This window comes from Lactuca serriola, chromosome 3, assembly GCF_051521515.1.
Source record: "Lactuca serriola cultivar US96UC23 chromosome 3, Lser_US96UC23_V15, whole genome shotgun sequence".
Lineage (NCBI taxonomy): Eukaryota > Viridiplantae > Streptophyta > Magnoliopsida > Asterales > Asteraceae > Lactuca > Lactuca serriola.
This window is the reverse complement of record NC_136410.1, coordinates 16,161,103-16,182,182: the sequence shown is the minus strand read 5'-3', so window position 1 is coordinate 16,182,182 and position 21,080 is coordinate 16,161,103. Positions and strand designations below refer to the sequence as shown.

General features: G+C 31.1%; 2 protein-coding genes across 3 annotated transcripts; one reads left to right on the top strand and one right to left on the bottom strand.

Annotated features, from left to right (window-relative positions):
* The first annotated feature begins 1,754 nt into the window (after positions 1-1,754).
* LOC145091547 (large ribosomal subunit protein mL54-like) lies at positions 1,755-3,115 on the top strand. The gene is made up of 2 exons (XM_079029289.1): positions 1,755-1,922; positions 2,465-3,115. Exon 2 carries the CDS (start codon positions 2,474-2,476, stop codon positions 2,873-2,875), a length of 402 nt encoding a protein of 133 aa, XP_078885415.1. The 5' UTR covers positions 1,755-1,922; positions 2,465-2,473; the 3' UTR covers positions 2,876-3,115.
* A 356-nt stretch (positions 3,116-3,471) lies between these two features.
* LOC145091546 (alpha/beta-Hydrolases superfamily protein) lies at positions 3,472-5,601 on the bottom strand. 2 transcript variants are annotated; one of them, XM_079029288.1, is made up of 5 exons: positions 4,973-5,601; positions 4,561-4,877; positions 4,280-4,479; positions 3,867-4,192; positions 3,472-3,764 (listed from the first exon to the last, which is right to left on the bottom strand). In XM_079029288.1, the coding sequence occupies exons 1-5, from the start codon at positions 5,418-5,420 to the stop codon at positions 3,751-3,753; spliced, it is 1,305 nt and encodes a 434-aa protein (XP_078885414.1). In that variant the 5' UTR covers positions 5,421-5,601; the 3' UTR covers positions 3,472-3,750. The 2 variants fall into 2 exon arrangements, with proteins under 2 accessions (XP_078885414.1, XP_078885413.1); XM_079029287.1 differs by having other exon boundaries at positions 4,967-5,599.
* Between the last annotated feature and the right edge of the window lie 15,479 nt (positions 5,602-21,080).

Genomic DNA, 21,080 nt, shown 5'->3' with positions numbered 1-21,080 from the left:
ACGCATATTGGTTTTTAACATTTTTTTTGATGATTTATTTTTCTATTTATAAGGATCATGGTCTTTGTTGATACACACCTAGCACCCACATTATTATTCTAGCTTCATTAATTGTTTTAGATGAATTTTGGCTTGTTTGATGATAATGCCTAACAAGTGTTTGTTGAAATGCCTGAAAAAGAATTTAACGAATTTAACCTTGTGGTATGCATTCTGTCAGAATTACTAGCAACACATGTTTTATGTAATTGTTTAAAAAGGTAGTTAATTTGTATGTGTATTATTTTCGTTCAATTTGTGATTTTGAATTCCAATTTCTATTGTCCTTCATTATTGTATATTTGGAATCTAAAATTGTATTAGCAGTAAATACGATACTTTTGAATGTATTAGATATATTCTATCAGAATGTATTTGGCCAGAATAAAATCTATGTATTCTGCCAGAATGTATTCTATGTATTCTACTAGAATATATAAACTAATAGTTAATTGCAAGTAAATGTTTTTAACCACTATTAATTTTTGTTGTATTTGTGATAGGAATGACTGGAAGAATGCGTTGAAGACCTAATATGAATAACTTGAAGAATGAATAAAGTTTGATCATACTCACAATTTAAGAATGTTATTTTTTTAGAATTTTATTCATTTATGTTGATATTCTTTTAGAATATGTATAATTATATTAAAATGTATAAGACTTTTAGTCTGTAAAAATATGTATGAATTTGTATTTAAGTTCGGATGTATAAGAAAAATGTTGTTATTTTTCAACCCCTGATGCAAGAATTTTGTTATTCTTCAATAATATTCTAACAGAATAAAATTCTGAAAGAACATCTTTATAACAAAAAAATATTCCGACATAATAAAATCGGTTATGTTTACAAATTAAACTAAAACTAAAATTGAATTAATTAAAAAAAATCAGATTTTTTAAATTAGGAGAATTAATTATCCCTAAAAAACCGAAAAATTCTTTTTTATAAATGTAGTTAATTGTCCAAAGTATCATTTTGTTAAAAATTATGTGATTATATGGTACATGTTATCCCATTGTAGTATCATACACTCTCAAATCATGTCCATTGATTAATTTCATCCGTTGGTTCAGATCTATGCATTCTAGCACACAATAGCTAGTAAAAACAAAATAACCTAAGCATATATATATATATATATATATATATATATATATATATATATATATATATATATATATAATCTTAGAATACAATAACCTAAGACTATATATGGAATAGTAAAATCGCAGATGAGTTTAATCCGTGTACGATTTTGATAACTATTTTTTGTAATTTGAGTTCTTTTGGATATTTTCTACAAAATAATTAAATGATTAGGCTATTTTTATAATTTTCTCTATTATATATGGTTTATGTTATATTTTATATGACTTTTTATGATATTAATTACATATTAATTATTAACACTCTAATATATAAATTATATATATATATATATATATATATATATATATATATATATATATATATATATATATATATATTATAAATTTTATGATATTTATATTTTGACACGGATATATACTTAGGTTATATATTCGATCCTAGATAAAGTTTTGAAACATTAAACGGTTAATATTTAAAAAAAAAAAAAATAGCTATAAAAAAACTCATCTAGTAATCTAGTAAAAAAAATAAAAATAAGATAGTATTTGATGTTATTTCGTATTTGCCCTCACCTTTGCTAAACTCTGAATTTGTAAATTTTATCTAGGGTTGAACATGAACATGGTGGTTCCATTTCCCCCTTTTTCTATTTCCATCTTCCTCTCCCAGACTTCCCCTCCTTCTCGAGCCGCCGATATCACCGGTCCACCAGACCTGCGACCGCAACCATTCGCTTCTTACCTTCACCATTACACCGTAGTTCTTAACGGTAACAATCAAATCTGTTTCTATTTTTTTTCGATTGAAAGTTTTCTGATTCCTTTTTTCGTATTTATGTTTCTTTTACTTCCTAAACTATGGCCCGATCGATCGATCATACGCTTGTTTTGTATCACTATTTTTTTTTTCTAAGACATTGAGTAGACCGATTTTTTCATTTGAATAAAGCCTTCATTGTGTTGCCCGTTGCTTACAAACTATTGACTTGATCAAGCTACGCCCTAAATGATTGATTGTCAACTACTTTTAATGTAACTATCACCATGATACACCATGAACTCCTTTAAACTCCATAAGCCAATTGGAGAAAAGTTATTTACAACACAACACAACACACTGCTGTTGGAAACTTTTGATGTTGTAATTTGTTGTATTGGTGGCATATTTATGATATAATAGTGTTTAATCTATTTAGAATAATAGTCTTTTATATTATGTCACAACACAAGTACAAGTAACCAAATTACAGCAGATGATAGTTTGTATGATTTTGATATGATAGGTATTGAGTATTGGTTGGTAATATTGCAGGAAACTGATATGGCAATGCACTGCATCAAGTCTTTGAGAAATGTTGGTGTCGCTAACATGGGGTTAGGATTAGGATTAGGAAGCTGTAGAACATTTGCTGTTGGAGGTAAAGCGAAAAAGGGTAAAAGTGGAGGGGCTTCTGATGCTCCAAAGCAGTCGAGTTTAAGCAAAGAAGTGAAATCTACAACAGTTGTAGGGGCAAATATCCTCAAGGAGGGGACTGACCCTAAAATACTTGCAGATTCTGAGTATCCAGAGTGGCTGTGGCACCTTCTGGACAAAAAACCTGCACTCAGTGAGCTTAGAAGGAAAAATATTGAAACTCTTCCATATGAAGACCTCAAACGCTTTGTGAAGCTTGATAACAGATCAAGAATCAAAGAAAACAACACCACCAGGGCCAAAAACTAAAACTCATTTCAGTGTATACCCTACCCTTCCTGTCCTTCCAGGCTTAGGTTTAGGTTTAGGTTTCTTCTTTGGGTGTTGCTGCTTATCCATAGATATGATTATTGCATATCATAATATAAACTTGGCACTTGTTTCTTTTTTAGCCTGTCCTGTCTTTTGTCTGTTGTTCATGTGAATGGTGAGTGAACTTTGACATTTATCATCTTATTGACCAATTAATAACAACCTTGTTCTTTATCAGTTTTTACCCAATCAGGCTAATTCATATCAGTCAAAGGTGTGGAAAAAAGAAAAATGATAGCGCGACTTCAAATTGATGAATCTGGGAACAATTTCACTTTAATCATAAATTCATAATATAAAGGATATCATCTTCATCTTCATTTCACTAATGAAGTGCAAACCCGCCTTGAGTTGTGTTTTTGGGACTGTTTTACCTTTTTTTAAATGGTATAATTAAAAAAAAAAAAAATTGAAGTTCATGGATCATGACACTTATATGTTCTGTTACCTGAAAATTGCTTTAATTCTTCTTTTAATATTTAACCGAGGTTTGAGCGCTTATATGTAAAATTTGATGTTGATGTAATGACTAGTTCTGTTATCTTGTTAATTCCTCACTCCTTTCTAATTTCATTACATCGAATCCAATCCAACTAGATAAATCAAATACGAAAACCCATGTGATTTACTTATCAATTACTCCATCATTGTAAATATCTTATCTTTCCTGTCCCTACTTTCATACTATTATTGTCTTATCATTCGTCCCTACCTTTGTCCAGCTTCACATTTTTTGTCGTTTTTATGAGCCAATTCCATATTGTCTTCATCCCATCTATAGGCTCGGCTTTAACTTGGTGCGTTCTTGGTAATTATGCAATTAATTCTATCAAATGAAAAATAAGATAAAATAAAATAATAACGTCATAAATTTATTGATGATTAATACACACCATTCATTCACTAAACTATATTCCAAAATGCTAACCCTTTGCATCAGTGACAGAATCCCATATAAGTTGCAAATCTTTAGCAAACTCTTTTTCTCTTCCAATTATGACTGCTGTATGACCAACACCATTTATGATCTTGACCTCTGCATCAGGAACCTTAACTTTGACATTATTGCTGCATTCCACTGGCACCACCAGGTCTCTTGACCCCTGAACCACGCTCACCCTGGCTCGAGCCAGTCTCAAGGTTTCAAGGCACGGGTCCATCATCTTGGCTCCACCACATATCACATTGTGCATCGTGTGCCAAGCCGAATGGTGCGTGTGCCTCGTCAAGTCCCTCACAAGAAAATTCAACTTCCTGCAAATTACATCACATCATCATATAGTAATTAAAAACCTTTTTATTTAATGTCATGAATGATAATTGAAATTTTTTTTAGTGTACCTTTGGCGAGTGATAAGCTTCAAAATCTTTTCCCATGTTGTGTGGTACCTACACACGAAAAAACATACACATCTGCCTAAATGCTCGTACCATGTCATGAATGAGGCACCAAACGATAATGGTGGCCATAAACGTTTGTACGCCAGTTTTTTTAATGCTATTTGAGTAGCATCCTCTTCTCCACTCGATAAAAAGCAAGGCTGAAAAAAAGAATTCATGGATTCTAGTAAGAACAAGTTCAAAAATGTTTAGCAAGAATTAATTGAAGAGCTTTAACTTACTGGAGCAATTAGAGTGATGGATTTGAGATTGTTTGGATGCTTTGCTGCTAATGCTAAAGCAATTATGCAACCCATGGAGTGTGCAACCAAATGGAATGAAGTCAAGTTGAATTCATGGATGACTGATTTTTCGATCATTTCCATATGATCATTCAGAGTGTAGCGACATTCCCTTGGCTTTGGGCTATTTCCAAATCCCAAAAGATCTACAGCAAACAGTTTGTATTTGCTACCATTTAACTCAGGAAACACGGATTCCGTCCAAAGAAAAGAAGACGAAAGAAACCCATGTAGAAATATCATGTTTTCACAATTTCCTGCCAAAATGATCAACACACATAACATAATTCTTCACATATATCTAGGGTTCATCAAACAGATGAAGGAAAAGAAGAAAGAGGAGTACCTTCACCTTCTGATGGTATTGGTTCCTTAACAACAACGTGAAGCTTCGCATCTTCTCCGTTTTTCATCCAAGAAACACAGGATGCACAACCACAATCAGACCACCTAGTCTTACCCATATCATTACTTCCAGTTTTTTTGGAACTCTGTCTCTGACCCGATCTGGAAGGCGTAATTCCAGAGAACCCCATTTCCCTAAAAACGTTTTTCCTCCCAAACAGAGTATCCGAAATCCCAGTGTTTTTCTCTTCACAATCACTTATTCCATTTTGACTTCGACAGTAACATTCGGTTGGCTTACCCTCCAAAATTTTATCAACATAGCTGAAGAAAATGCACATTACGACATCCAAGAAATCAAAAACTATGAAAACTAATTGGTTTATTACAGAACTAAGAAATTCTGCTGTTTTTCTTGGCCATTTTCCCCACAAATCTGCCATTGAAGTCCTCATTCTAACTAAATCTCAAGATTACATAAACCCCAAGGTTTTCTCTGCATATGTTTGCGTGTGTGTGACTGTGTATGTCTCCCTTTCAGTGTATACAGAGAGAGAGAGAGAGAGAGAGAGAGAGAGAGAGAGAGAGAGAACCAGGGAGAGAGCATATTTACATGCGACGCATTTCTGGCCACGTCACGTTGAATTTTCTGAATTTTGGCTAAATTTCACTTTAGCCCATTATACTTTACATATTTGAAACTCATTTGGAAAAACCAATTAAAAATGAGATTACCACCCAAATAGACATTTTTGGGGTATTTCTTAAAATATAGTAATAAAATAGGCTATTTCGATGTATAGACATGCATTCCTTAAAGCTATCTCCGAAGGTTCGGTGGAAACAATGGAAAGAACTTATCCTCCGAAAAATCGATGTTACAAAAAAAAACATAAAACAAGGAAAATATGAAGCTCCACGGAACGACATCAATTCCTCAGAGGGAGCTCCGAGGAACTGTTCTTCAACGTTCATCCTTCCGTGAAATTGTTCTTTAGTATGTTTTTTTTGCCATATTGATTTCTCGGAGCAAAAAATTCATTTCGCGGAGCCCTCGAAGATAGCTCCGCGGATTGCATGCTTATATGTGGAAATAACCTATTTCATATTTATATTTTGGAAAACACCCTCAAAAAATGTCTATTTGGGTCATAATCCCACTAAAAAATTATTTAGAAACGGGTCAAACATGATGTCACAAAGTCATAGCCTAGTAGCATTAGGGATGAGCATGGGACGGAACCGGTACTGACCGGTACGTTCCCAATTTTCCGAAAACCGAATTTGCTCGAAAGTAAATCCCAAGTACCAAATCAAATGAATATTACCGATACCGGTATTGGAAATGATATCGATTTTCGGTACTAGCAGCGATACCAACGGTACCGAATCCCAAATTTCATGATTTAAGAGTACCGAGTACCATCCCATATTTTTAAAATCGGTATGGTTTGGTACCGGTTACGGTACGATACCGATATAGGATCGGGATTTGGTACTAACTGCTATCCCTAAGTAGCATGCAACTTTCACCTATTTTCTATTTTAAGACTTATTACTATTTGTTTTAAATTATTAATGATTTATTACTATTGGAGCTATAAGTTTATTTGTTTTTTTATTGACCATTTAATATATATTAATATATTGAATAATCAATGTACTTTCATGTTTAGTTTATTTAACCTCTCATATTTTAATAATATTTATTTTTACCCTTTAGTTGTATTTTAGTTTTAAATATTCGTAATTTATTTACAAGTTAATTATTTCTATCAAATATTTAATGATATTTTATTATGAAATATAAATTTATAAAGATTATATAATATTTTTAATCTTTTTTTTATAACTATGCCATAATTTATTTTCTTATTTTACGTTTATAAAATAAAGACCCAATATACTTTTATTTTTATTTTCGTTTGTTTGTGGCAATGAACATCTATAAAATATAATTTGTGCTTAAAATGACCAATTAAATAGAGGGGATTTAAATATATATATATATATATATATATATATATATATATATAAATAAAAGGATAGATTATGTAAAATTAAAGAAAAAAATTATTGTAAGAAGTTATTTAATTATAGGTTAGAGTTAATCGAATGATTAGATGATATTAATTTTAAGTGATAGTAAAGGTTAACCATTGAAGATTCTCTAATAAACTTTATTTTATCTTATTTAAGACACATAGTTTAAAAAAATACATTCAAGGAGAAAAATAACAACCATAACGTTTTGTGTGACAAAAAGGTATCCTCAAAATTAAAAGGGAAATTCTATAAAATAGCAGTAATGCCATCTTTATGGTACGTATCTGAATGTTGGGTTACTAAAAAGAACCATGTGAGGAAAATGGAGGTTGCAAAAATGAGTATGTTAAGGTGGACTTGTGGAAAAGGTTTGATCGATATGGTACCGAACTCGACATTTAGAGATTTGTTAGGAGTGGCGTATGGCATCTATCACAGAGAAATTAAGGAAAAAAATGAGGTGGTTCAATTATGTCCTTAGGAGAAACGACTGTTGCTACTACAAGGGTAGAAACAATCAATGTTTGTAACACCCAGTTTCAGATTTGCCTTGTTGCTTGGGGCTACGACCCAACCATCAGTTGTCATGGGGTTTAGGGCTTCGGGAAAGGAAAGATTTAGACCATTTTGGATGTAGTTGCCATGGTTAAAGTAATTCATGAATTCGATTGTGTCTTTGGAAGCCAAGGGTATAACTGTAAATTGATATCTCGGTCTTTTATGGGTTTTGGGTTTTATTTAGAAGGTTTTAAGGCTTGGGCTATTGTTAGGAGCGCGGGGCTTCTCGCTACCTTTTCGTGGACATAAGGTTCATTGGAAATAGACCTATGATGAGTGGATTATGGCATTTCGAAGTTATTGACAGAATTGGCCCTTTGATGGAAAAGCTTGCAAATCGGTCCCACGCATACAAGGATGCATGCACATGTTTAGCTGGGTACACCCAGCGTAAGTTGGGGTACGCCGAATAAAGAGTTGGGAAAAATAGACGCGGGTTTTTGGAGACGTACGCCCAACGCACGCTCAGGATCCCCAAACCCTAATTGTTAGTGTTTGCACCATATATAAAGGCCTTATGTCTGCCCCAACCTCCATCCTTTTAGCCTCCACTGTCCCTAAAGAGTAGAAATCGAACCCTAAGTCTCTTGTATGCCTTGTAAGCTATTTTGGTGCACATTTGGGGTGGTTTTGGTGGTTTAGAAGAAGAAGGAGTTAGAAGAAGGAGCAAGAACGTGAAAAAAGCTTGTAGATCCAGAAGTTTGGCATCTTTTCTGACTTGTTTGAGGTATCAAGCTTCAAACTTGACCATTGTATGCTTAGTTGTAGTTTTGGGGTGTTATTTGTGGCATTTTGGCCCCATAGATGAGACTTCTTGTGTTCTGGTAGTTCCAACCCATAAGAGCTGTCCTTTTGAGCCCTTGGAAGAATTTAGAACCATAAAAATCGGGCCTTGATGGTTAAGCCACAACCATGAAAGTGTTAGATGGTCACAAAGTGTGATTAAGGACTTAAACCATGTCTTAACCCCCATCTATGCATGCAAAGACATAAAGTCTGTAACTTTATGGTTTAAGACGTCTTAAAGGGCATGGATTTATGTTTTGGACATTAGGACTTAATGGATTAAGTCACAAAGGAGTTTCTTAGGAGGCTGGTCAGTACGTCGGGCATACCCCTAGTACGATGTGCGTACTGAGTCAACCTCCCCGAAGTTAGTCAAGGCCAGCGTACGTTGGGCGTACGTGCCATGTATGTCGCGCGTATGCATGCATAATGGTCAAAGGTGTTTTTGGGCCTTACGATGTTGGGCCTCATAACCCACTGTGGAGTAAGGCCTCTGGGCCTAGGACTGGGATTTATGGTATTGGGCCTTTTTTGGGCCTTATTGGACTTTAAAGCTTAAAGGAATGGATTGGGCCTTATTGGGCGTTGTGGGCTATTTCGGGTTTGGGCTATTATTTGGGTTTGTGGATTGATGGACCAGCTAAGGAGGCATGTTGGATTAGGAATAAGTTATTGGGCTTTAGGGTCCCAATTTGGAAAATTGGGCCATTAGTGGGCTTTATGGATTTTGGAGTTTTGGACTCGTATGGTTTTGGGCTTGGGCCTTAGTTATGAATCTTGTTGGGCCAGGGGTAAAATTGTCATTTCACCCCAAGTATGAATTATGGATCATGGTTTGGGACCCAATTGCTAATTGGTGATATTTTGGTATTGATAGTTCGAGGAGTTGCCATGGTAGCAGCTAAGGATTTATTGCAGTGAACTCCAACAGTGTGAGGTGAGTTACCTTCCCGGTATAAGTGGGTCAAAGGCACCAATGCTGGCCCACTAGTAGTTGTTTACATTAGATATGATTTTCTTTGTGATAATTATCATGTATGCCACTATATGTTGATATTTATATGCTTGTATGTTATATTATCATGTGGTAGTGGTAGGGGTGAAATAGACCCCGTAACCGATCGAAAAGACTGAAGGGGTAGGCCAACACCCAGATATGATAGGCAGTATGTGATTTATGTTTTTATATGCTATGATATTATGTGGTAGTGGTAAGGGTGAAATAGTCCCCATAACCAGTTGAAAGAGACCGAAGGGGTAGGCCAACACCTAGATATGCTAGGCAGTTACCGGTTGAAAGAGACCGAAGAGGTAGGCTAGCACCCAGATATGCTATACGGTTACCGGTTGAAAGAGATCGAAGGGTTAGACCAGCACCCAAATATGTTAGCCGGTTACCGGTTGAAAGAGACCGAATGGGTAGGCCAACACCCAGATATGTTAAGCGGTTACCGGTTGAAAGAGACCGATCAAAGGGGTAGGCCAACACCAGGATATGCGTGGCAGTATGTTTATTGTATGGTATGTGGTATGATGGGGGAACTCACTAAACTTCGTGCTTACGGTTTTTAGTTTTGGTTTCAGGTACTTCTTCTTCGAAAGAAAAGGAGCTGACATGATCGCAACACATCACACCATGATTTCCACACATGAGATCTTTAGGAGTTATATTCTGATGTTGTTTTATTATGACATGTTTTGATTATTGACATATTGGTTTTGATATGGGATGACACTATGGATGTTTTCAAACTATTGGAATTATAATTACTTACTTAAAAATGAAATTTTTAGTCTTGAATTTTGGGATGTTACAATGTTAATGACCCGAGGAGAAGAGTACGTCCGCGAAGAAAGTAGAATATAATGTAAGGTTAGACTTGAAGGATATGATGTATTTGACAGGAAGGTGTGGATAATGAGTATTAACGTAGTGGAGTAATACATGAGTACACTAGGAAGCGATGTAGTTTATGACTACAATAGGAACTAGATTATATTCCATATATTTGTGTTTGTTTCTTAGTTCTTACCGTCTTATGTTTATTTTTCCCTTTGCGCTTGGTTTGTTTTTTATCGTTATATGCTCCATATTTATTACTAGAATCACCTTTTACCTTCTATGTGTTCATATAATGTCAATTTGTTTACCATGCTACTGGTTGCCTTCTAGTTTAATTGTTGGTTTTGTTTTGTTTCTCTAACAACACACCGTTTTTTATTAACCCCATGCTGTGTCGACAGATGATTTATATGCAACTCAAAGAGAGATAATACTATCATAACTTGATTTTAATTTAATTATCTAACATGTTTTTGCTATTTTTAATGACGGAGGTCATCTACAGAAACAGTCTAGGTTGCCCGCTATATTATCTCTCCATTGCTCCAGTCTTTAGGGGATTGGGGTACCATTATTGTTATTGTTATCATTTGAGAAAAAAAATATAACTGTTGATGACCTAGCATCGGAAAATTAACTATTCTTGTTCTTGACATATCTATTTAAATTTAAATTAATCATAAAATTAAAATTCGTTCACGTAATTTTTGGTTTTATAGATACATATATTACATTAATGAGAACATGCTTTGGTTTTTTTTTATGAATGTATATATAAATATCTTATAAGTATATAAGTAAATATATGGCGGTATCCTAGTAGTCGAGTTGCAAAATTCCACATATGTCAAGGTTCAAGTTTTGACATACCTAAAATATTAATAGTATTTTGTGATTAACCTTGTACGTATACCCTTTGACAGATTAACATGACTCGTTCAGATATGTTGTTTTACAATTTTTCTCAAATAAATATATGGTTGAAAGTAAGGGAGACAACAAAGGGCTAACACAGTAGCACACCAACAACAAAATGTTGTTAATGTGTTTTTATCAAAAGGTTAAAAGCTCTAGTCGCGTGTCAAACAAAATGTGTTGAATTTCCATGAATGATCGACAAAACTCCAACCTGATTTAAGAAAAAACATTTACTTTGCACCCGAGTCAAGAGGTGCAACCACTGTCGAGTTATATGGTACAACCTCTATAATATAATAAAAATCCATTGTAAGTGTTCCATGTATAGAACATTGATTAAATGTTATCTTTTATATATATATATATATATATATATATATATATATATATATATATATATAATAACCAAAACATTGGTTCATATTCATTCCTATATCCACTCAATAGATTTCATTGTAATGTGGATGACATCTATTGAGTGGATATAAGAATGAATATGAACCAATGTTTTGGTTATTTTAAGAAATTGATTTACCAATATTATTAATTTAAAGAAAATATAATATATGTCATTTAATTAAAAAATGGTAATATTGTACATTTGCATTATCTTCAAACTAGGAAACACGAGTTTAATTAATGAAATTTTTGGAATTTAAGGGATGTTTGATTCTTTTTATTTTGAATTCTGATTTTATTTTAAATTAATTCAATTTTAATTCTAACATTATTTTTAGTTTACCCGATTTTTTATTATGCCAAAATGACTTTCTAACCGAATGACATTCTATGAGAATGATAGGATACTAATTTTGCATAATAACATTGCATTTGAATAACATATCATTTGAAAGGTTAAAATATTAATGTAAAAGATATATATTTTTGCATAATCTGTTTACACTTTTATACGAATGAAAATAAAAGTACATTTATAAAGTGAAATACATCAAATGAATAAAAAATAAAAATAAATAAAAAACATTCTTGTAATTCTTGAAGAATCCCCCTCTGCTCTTGGTTTGTTTCCAATATTTATGTAATATAACCTGTAAAAAAGAATCATTTTTTAAATAATACACTGTCATTGATGTGTAGACCTGTAAACAGAATAATAGGCATTCTGTGAGTATTTGAGTATTACATAAAACAGGTATTCTTGATATAATATTCTGTTAGAATGTAAAACAAATTCAAGGTGAAATCCAAAAGGTGTTAAATGTTTAAAGAACAAATACTATAAAATGAAACTAGATTATAACCCGTGTTAAACGCGGAGGAACGCATAAAAAACATACAAACGTCTTTGGAATTTATTATTTAAATATTATTTGTTGTTTTTAATTTCGAAGTATACTTTGTTATTTTAGGGTTATGAACAAAACCTATATAATTTCGATTGTTATTTTAGGGTTATGTCCCGAAAAATATAATTTTATTGAGTTCTAAAAACTATAAAAAAAATTTATTAACAAAAAATAGTAACATGAACAATTTCTGTTATTTATAGCAACATACTTTCAAAGTACATTGTTGTTTTTGCTCATTTATGTTATCAACATGTGTATTACACGGATTTTAACCTATAAATGGATCTTAAAATTATATTATGTTCTATATGACATAATTATATTAAATGTCCTAACATACATAACATATATCAAATATTAAAATAAAAGTATATATTAATTTAAAATAATTAGTATAACAGTCTAAAAAAACTTATATCTTATTAATTTTAATGAACGCATCTGCAATTGTGAGGTTTGTCTAATGTGATATGATAATAAATCAAAAGTAAGCAATATCCATTTGTTGAACATATGGAAATAACAGTTTTGCCAACACCTCTAGCAAATAGAGTTGTTGAAGCAACTATAGTAGTCATCATGATTATACAAAAAATGGAATTAAAGAAGATTGGTGAAGATAATAACGAATTAAAGTTGGTTAACAACCATAGAGATATAATTGACAAACATGTATCGTGATTTTATATTAAATACAAATATATATATAAAAAATAGATGAATTATATCCTTTTTAATAAGATTAAATTAAATGATTGTTTCTAAATTGATAAGGGTACATGATTTTGAAAAGATTTAAAAATAATATTAATTATTAAACGATTTAATCATAAATGTATGTATTCTATATATTGAAACATGATAAAATATACATATAATTATTTTGGAAAGTGTTTATGATTGACGGTATAATTAGAATGATAATCTACATAAATAAAAATATAAGATTCATGAAAGAAATTAAAATTTTTAGAATATGTGCTCGTGTTGACTGTTATACCCTTGGTCATAAGGAAATTACATTTAAACTTAAAACAAATTGAAAATAATAGACTTGGTAAACATAGTTTGTTATTTAAACTTAAAACAAATTGACAATAATAGACTTGGTCAACATAGTTTGTTAGGAACAATAAAAAAATTAGTGTTATAAAATCTTGTTTGTGGAATAACAAACTTAGTGACTTAAGCTAAAGATTAAGGAGATTACCTTTAAACATAAAACAAATTGAAAATAATTTTCCTAATAATGATTATAAGTTGTTAATAAGGTTAAATAAATATCAAACCTAAAGTGTAATCATAAATATACTAAATTTCAATTTTAAAATAATATCTTTACTTCTACTTATAAAGTTATGTCTTTATCTTTTAACATATTATACTGAATTTATTAGATTTAATATGTTGTGTGTAAACCATTATCAGTTTAAAGCTAAAACGTTTTAACAGTTTGGATAAAATACTTAAATTGTTATTTTAAATATAACATTACAATGTCAACTTAAATATAAATTTCAATTCCACTTAAAAAACCAAAGAATATTTTGAAAATAATTAAAAATGATAAATTGTAGTGATAAATGAAAAAACTAAATTGTAATCTCAATTTAACTAAAATATTTTCTAAAGATATTTGTATAATCATTAAAAAAATTTCAAATATATAGCTTAAAATAACTTACAATAACAATAGTTAAAAATAACTCTATATAAATAATTATATTGTTACCTTTAAAATAAAAAAAATGTTTGATGTTATAAATAATTATAATGATAAAAATTAAAACATTAAGTAAATAAATTTTAAAAAACTAATTAACAATAACAACAACTATAAATAACATTAAACCATATATTACTCACGGGTAGAAGTCATTCAAACGATTAAGATTATGCAGTGATAATAGATGTATATATTATCATATAATTCAAAATAATCAATATATTATATCAATTTAGTATACAAATTATTATATCAAATTTAACAGCAACGTTATTACTATATTAAAAAAAACATATATTTGTAAAAGACTTCAACTATATAGGTGTTTATGCGCAACGCGCGGGCATTCGCCTATTATACTTATAAAGGAAACATTTTTCTTTCACCACATTCATTTGAAACTCCCATGACTTTTCAGTTTCTTCCTAATAATAATTATATGTTGGTTAATAAGGTTAAATAAATATCAAACCTAAAGTGTAATCATATATAAAATAAATTTCAACATTATAATAATATCATTACTTATACTTATAAAGTTATGTTTTTTAACTTGTAACATATTATACTTAATTTATCAGGTTTAATATATTTTTGGATGTAAACCATTATCATTTTAAAGATACAATTTTGGAACAATTTTATATAAAATATTTAAATTATTAGTTTAAATATAACATTACTAGGTCAACTTAAATATAAATTTTAGTTTAACTAAAACAACCCGAATAATATTTTGTAAATAGTTAATAGTGATTAATTGTAGTGTGTTTCTAATAATGATTATAAGTTGGTTAATAAGGTTAAATAAATATAAAACCTAAAGTGTAATAATAAATAAACTAAAATTTAATTTTAAAATAATATCTTTATTTCTACTGATAAAGTTATATCTTTAACTTTTAACATATTATACTTAATTTATTAGATTTAATATGTTGTTATATATAAAACATTATTAGTTGAAAGCTATAACTTTTGAACAGTTTGGAAAAAATTCTTAAATTGTTAATTTAAATATAACATCATAATGTCAACTTAATATAAATTTTAGTTCCACTTAAAAAACCAAAGAATATTTTGTAAATAGTTAAAATTGATAAATTGTAGTGATAAATGAAAAAACTAAATTGTAATCTCAATTTAACTAAAATATTTCCTAAATATATTTTTATAATCGTTAAAAGTTTTCAAATAAGTAGCTTAAAATAACTTACAATAACAATAATTACAAATAACTCTATATAAATGATGATATTGTAATCTTAAAAATCAAAAAACTATGTTTGATGTTTTAAATAATTATAATAATAGAAATTAAAAAATTAAGAAAATAAATTTTAAAAACATAATTAACAATAACAACAACTATATATAACATTAAACCATATATTATATTTAATTTTATTCATGTGTAACTCGTGGGTACAAGTCATTCAAACGATTGAGATTATGCAGTTATAATAGATGTATATATTATCATATAATTCAAAATAATCAATATATGATATCAATTTACTATACAAATGATTATATAAAATTTAACAAGAACGTTATTGTTATATTTAAAAAAACATATATCTGTAAACACTTCAACTATATAAGTGTTTCTGCGCAACGCGCGGGCATTCACCTAGTATACTTATAATGAAAACATTTTTCCTTTCACCATATTCATTTGAAACTCTCATTCATTTTTCTTTTCACCACATTCATTTGAAACTCCCATGACTTCTCAATTTCTTCCTCATAATGATTATAAGTTAGTTAATACGGTTAAATAAATATCAAACCTAAAGTGTAATCATATATAAACTAAGTTTCATTATTATGTAACACCGTAAATTTTCAAACAAAATTTTCGATTTTAAATTACCAACATCACATATAATAATTCTCAAAATCTCAAGTGTCGATGTCATAACATATTTCAAAATTGTTTTCAAAAGTAATTATCAAAATCCAGGATCCTTATTCATGACACTTTTCTCTTGTGTGTACAATCGAGCCGCCACCTTCCCGCAATCCTAATAAGAACCTGAAACACATAAAACATAGCATGGTAAGCACGAAGCTTAGTGAGTTCCCCAAAATACCACATACATATAACTAGCCACTTAAGGCTATGGCTCTACGAGACCTTCCGGTCGATGTGTCTCAGTGGACCTTCCGGCTCCACAACTCTAGTAGACCTTCTGGTCCTACCCATGATGACCTTCCGGTCTTGCAGCTCGTTGGACCCTCTAGTCCGGTTTGGTTGAGCCTTCCGGCCTCATATATCGTTGGACCTTCCGGTCCGGTCTGGTTGAGTCTTCCGGCCTCATAAATTGTTGGACCTTCCGGTCCGATCTAAAATAATGCATAACATAATATCACATAGACAAGATGCATAACTCAAGTAAGCACATAAGACCTTCCGGTCACACATAAATACCACTCTAGGTAACGTATATTGAGAAGACTCACATCAGATGATGAACAGTCCCTATAAACGCTGTTGCCACGCACCGGCCTCTAACTCTGTACCGAACCCACAATTATCCCAATTAGGAACTAATTCTCAACTCTCGCTCATTAGGTCTAAAGGTATTCCACTAACCATCCCATTAATGACCTAAAACCCATTGGGCCCACCAAGGCCCAATAATAAATGGGCTCTCCCGAGGCCTAACTCTCTCACATCTAATGGCAAGCCCAACTCAAGGGCCCAACGCACATATATATACTCCTCCGATCCAAGACTCTATTGCAACAAGTCCAAACTCCAGGCCCAACACTCAAGGCCCAAAATGAGACTAAGCCCAAAAGTCCACAGTGAGGTTACGCGGGGCGTACCTCTCTTGGTACGCTCAACGTACTCACGAATCCATATTGGCCATCGGGGACACTCGGGCAGTACGCGGGGCGTACAGGAATTACGCTCAACGTACTCCCCAAATTCACTCTTTCTACTCATTTGGTCTTAAATAGTTAAGACATTACCTCAATCCCCAGATCTGGACTCCCTAATGGCACTTAATCCATAAAGTTAGTGACTTTACGCCTTTGCTTGGCTGGAAAGGTCACAAACACCCAAAACACTCACTTCCTCATCTCAAAAACCTCCTGTCTCATGCATGGCTTGATTCCAACGACCAAGATTGGATTTTTATGACATAACACCACTAAATATACTCAAAGGGACATAAATTATGCTTTGGAGTTCAACAACTCATAAAGCTTCAAGCTTTGGGACCAAAAACCCTAAAATGGACCCAAAACAAAAACTGGCACAACAATAAGCAAGTTCAAAACTTGATACCTCTGGAAGATGCACCAACAAGAGAAGAACATAGATCCAAATGCTAGGTGCTCAAGTTATTCTCTTTCAAAGCTCCTTCTTCTTCCAAAGCCAAACACAACAAGTGATCACCCCACTAGATCCACATGAGAAAGCCACCAAGATTCAAACTTTATTCTTTATGGAGCTAGATCAACATGATTAGGGCTTGGATCCACAAGCTCCAAGCTAAGCAATGCTTCCTCAAGGAACTCCTTCTTCCACAATATGCACCAAAAACTCACCAAATCACCAAAATGCTCAAGAAACACTCAAATGGAGGCTTAGGGTCGATTTCTAGGGTTTAGAGGGATAGAGGCTGAAGATATTAAAGTTAGGTTATGAGATAAGGAACTTAAATATGGTCCAAGACCCTAAAATAGCGTCCAGGTCTGATTGGCGTACGCCCAACGTACTCTGGAGAAGATTCGCGACCACCCCTGGTCAGTACGCCCAACATACTCTAAAATTACGCCGATCATAGCTTTGTTTACGCCCAGCGTACTTGGCTAAGCCTGCAAACCTCAAAACTTCTGAAGGCCATAACTTCTTCGTTATAAATCCGTTTTCGACGATCCTTATATCCATGAAAAGGTAACGAGAAGCCCTACACTTCTATCTACTTTATTCCTCCTGAAGCCCACTCAAACTCAGATCCAAAATTCATGAAAAGACTGCACCAACTCCTTTAACAATACATTTGGGCTCTAAAGCACAAACCGAACTATTTATTACACAACCTACCTTACCCATAACCCAAAAAGGCCTAAACCTTTCTCCTTCAAAGCCTCAAAACCTTCTCATACTCGGATTAAGGCCCACGGGCCTTAAATCACCAAACAATCTGGAACAGGATGTTACATATTAAAAAAATATATTTTCTTCTACTTATAAAGTTATGTTTTTAACTTTTAACATATTGCACTTAATTTATTAAGTCGAATATGTTGTTGTCTGTAAACCAATATCATTTTAAAGCTACAACTTTTAAAAAAATTATGTAATTACAGGATCAACTTAAATATAAATTTTAGGTCAAGTTAAACAGCACAAGGAATATTTCATAAATAGTTAAAAATGATAAATTGTAGTGTCTTTCTAATAATGATTATAAGTTGGTTAATAAGATTAAATAAATATCAAACCTAAAGTGTAATCTTAAATAAACTAAATTTCAATACTAAAATAATGTTTTTACTTCTACTTATAAAGTAATGTCTTTAACTTTTAACATATTATACTTAATGTATTAGATTTAATATGTTGTTGTATGTAAACCATTATCAGTTTAAAGCTACAACTTTTGAACAGTTTTAACAAAATACTTAAATTGTTAATTTAAAAATAACATTACAGTGTTAACTTAAATATAAATTTCAGTTCCACTTAAAAAACTCAATGAATATTTTGTGAATAGTTAAAAGTGATAAATTATAGTGTTAAATGCAAAAACTAAATTGTAATCTCAATTTAACTAAAATATTTCCTAAATATATTTTTAAAATCATTAAAAGATTTCAAATAAGTAGCTTAAAATAACTTACAATAACAATAATTAAAAATAACTCTATATAAATGATTATATTGTTACATTTAAAATCAAAAAACAAAGTTTGATGTTTTAAATAATTATAATGATAGAAATTAAAACGTTAAACAAATTATTATATCCTATTTAATAATTTGATATACGAATTATTATATTCAAAATAATCAATATATTATATCAATATATGATTTTTTATATCAAATTTAACAACAACATTATTGTTATATTTAAAAAGATATATATATTTGTAAATATTTCTAACTATATAGGTCTTTCTACGCAATGCGTAGACATTCGCCTAGTTTCTCTAATAATTTCTTCGTATGTTCAAGATGACCAAAGTCCTAATTACTACTTTCTAAATTCAGTCCATATTGATTTTTATAGTTCTTTTTAATTTATAGCTCATAATTAACGTTTTTAACATAGCTAACATGATTATAAATATTTTCCCTTCAAACAAACATGACGCAATTTTTTTTTAGAAATGGCAGAAAAATATATTAAAAAACATGAAGCATTTCTTCTCAATTTCAAAGTTTCAAACATATCTAGCTATATAAGTATTTGACTATTAATTAAAAACCAAATGTTGATTATGGATAAAGCTTCTTGTAATTGTTCTTATTTCAGGATGCAAGTCAAATAGCTTAGGAATACAAGAGTTAATGGCCGGCATCGTTGTTGAGTGTAGCATTCATCCTGTACCATGAACCACATGACATGACATGTCACATGGGAGTGAATTTTAAAGCTTCTTACTCGCAAAAAGGCACAACAAATTCAACATTTCATTAATTTGCTTAATAATAATAATATGAATTCAAGCAACAAATAAACTTTGACATGAGTTGACTTTTGATCACTATTTGCAGGAAGGAAGATCAATCTCGTACGTAGCAATATCAACTGGCCCAGACACATCCACCGTTGGATTTTGCATACTATGAATGCACAGTGATTATGTGATATAAACTACTCATGCTTCAATCAAAGAAGCCCAATAAAAAAATACATAATTACAAATCTGGGCATGAAAAAAAAAAGGAGATGGTAAGGGGTATGGGTAGGGGTAAAATAGTAATTTGAACTCATGGTGATGACGATCTTTCCATGTGATGATGAACTTCTGGACTCTCCATGATGCTTTCTAAACGAGGTTTCCACTTTGTGACACTTTCCCCTGTTACTCTACTCTGTTCAATCTCCCCCAACATTTCTTCCAGTTTCCTTCCTTCATTCTTCTTCAACTGAAGCAGCAGCCACTGTAGCTCATCTTTTGTTAATACCAGTTTTACCCTCATTTTACTACTCTCCTTGCTCAAAGTATCACTTGTTTTTTCATAAGATTCTTGCTCCTCTTTTTGTTTCTCTTGTGCTTCTTCTTCTTCTTCTTCTGTTGGTTTTCTTTGAATGCATGTTTCCATGTAGTTCCCCATGTTTATGTCGCCAAAAAACAAGAAAATGTTGGAAACAATTGAAATCCTTCTTCTCTTTTCTTGCTTTTTGAATCCAAAATATGTGTTTTTTTATTTTATTTTGAAACACCAATTTTTGGTTTTTTGTGATGAGCAAATGGGATTTGGAGAGAAAGTTGGGGAGTTGTTGGAACCTTTCAACTAATGCATGTGATGGGTGGGGAACCAGGGGTATTTATAGGTCACAATAGTTAATATTAATATATAAAGTTTTTGAAAATGATTTTCCAAAATATCTTTTAAATATACGATTTTATATGATATTACAAATACATGAAATTAAAATTCTAAAGATGAACAGTACATTTTTAAAAATATTTTTAGAGCTTTTTTTAATAATATATATATATATATATATATATATATATATATATATATATATATATATATATATATATATATATAAAGATTAATGTTGATTAAGACTTCCGTAATGGAGCATTTATCAACTTTACTCACACATTTAATAGTTTGATGGTACTTACAATGCATCTATTTTGTATCTTATCCTTCTCCCTTTCTATTGTACATTATGCATTCAAACTTGTACATCACAAATTCACAATGATATGTTGTACTCTA

Bases quoted from the DNA above. Each gene is read 5' to 3' on its own strand.
- LOC145091547 (XM_079029289.1), top strand. From the start codon at position 2,474: ATGGCAATGCACTGCATCAAGTCTTTGAGAAATGTTGGTGTCGCTAAC.
- LOC145091546 (XM_079029287.1), bottom strand. From the start codon at position 5,420: ATGAGGACTTCAATGGCAGATTTGTGGGGAAAATGGCCAAGAAAAACA. The intron at 4,878-4,966 runs GTACTCCTCTTT...TCATTTTGGCAG, and splicing joins AATACCATCAGAAGGTGAAG to GAAATTGTGAAAACATGATA. The intron at 4,193-4,279 runs GTACACTAAAAA...TGTAATTTGCAG, and splicing joins AAGCTTATCACTCGCCAAAG to GAAGTTGAATTTTCTTGTGA.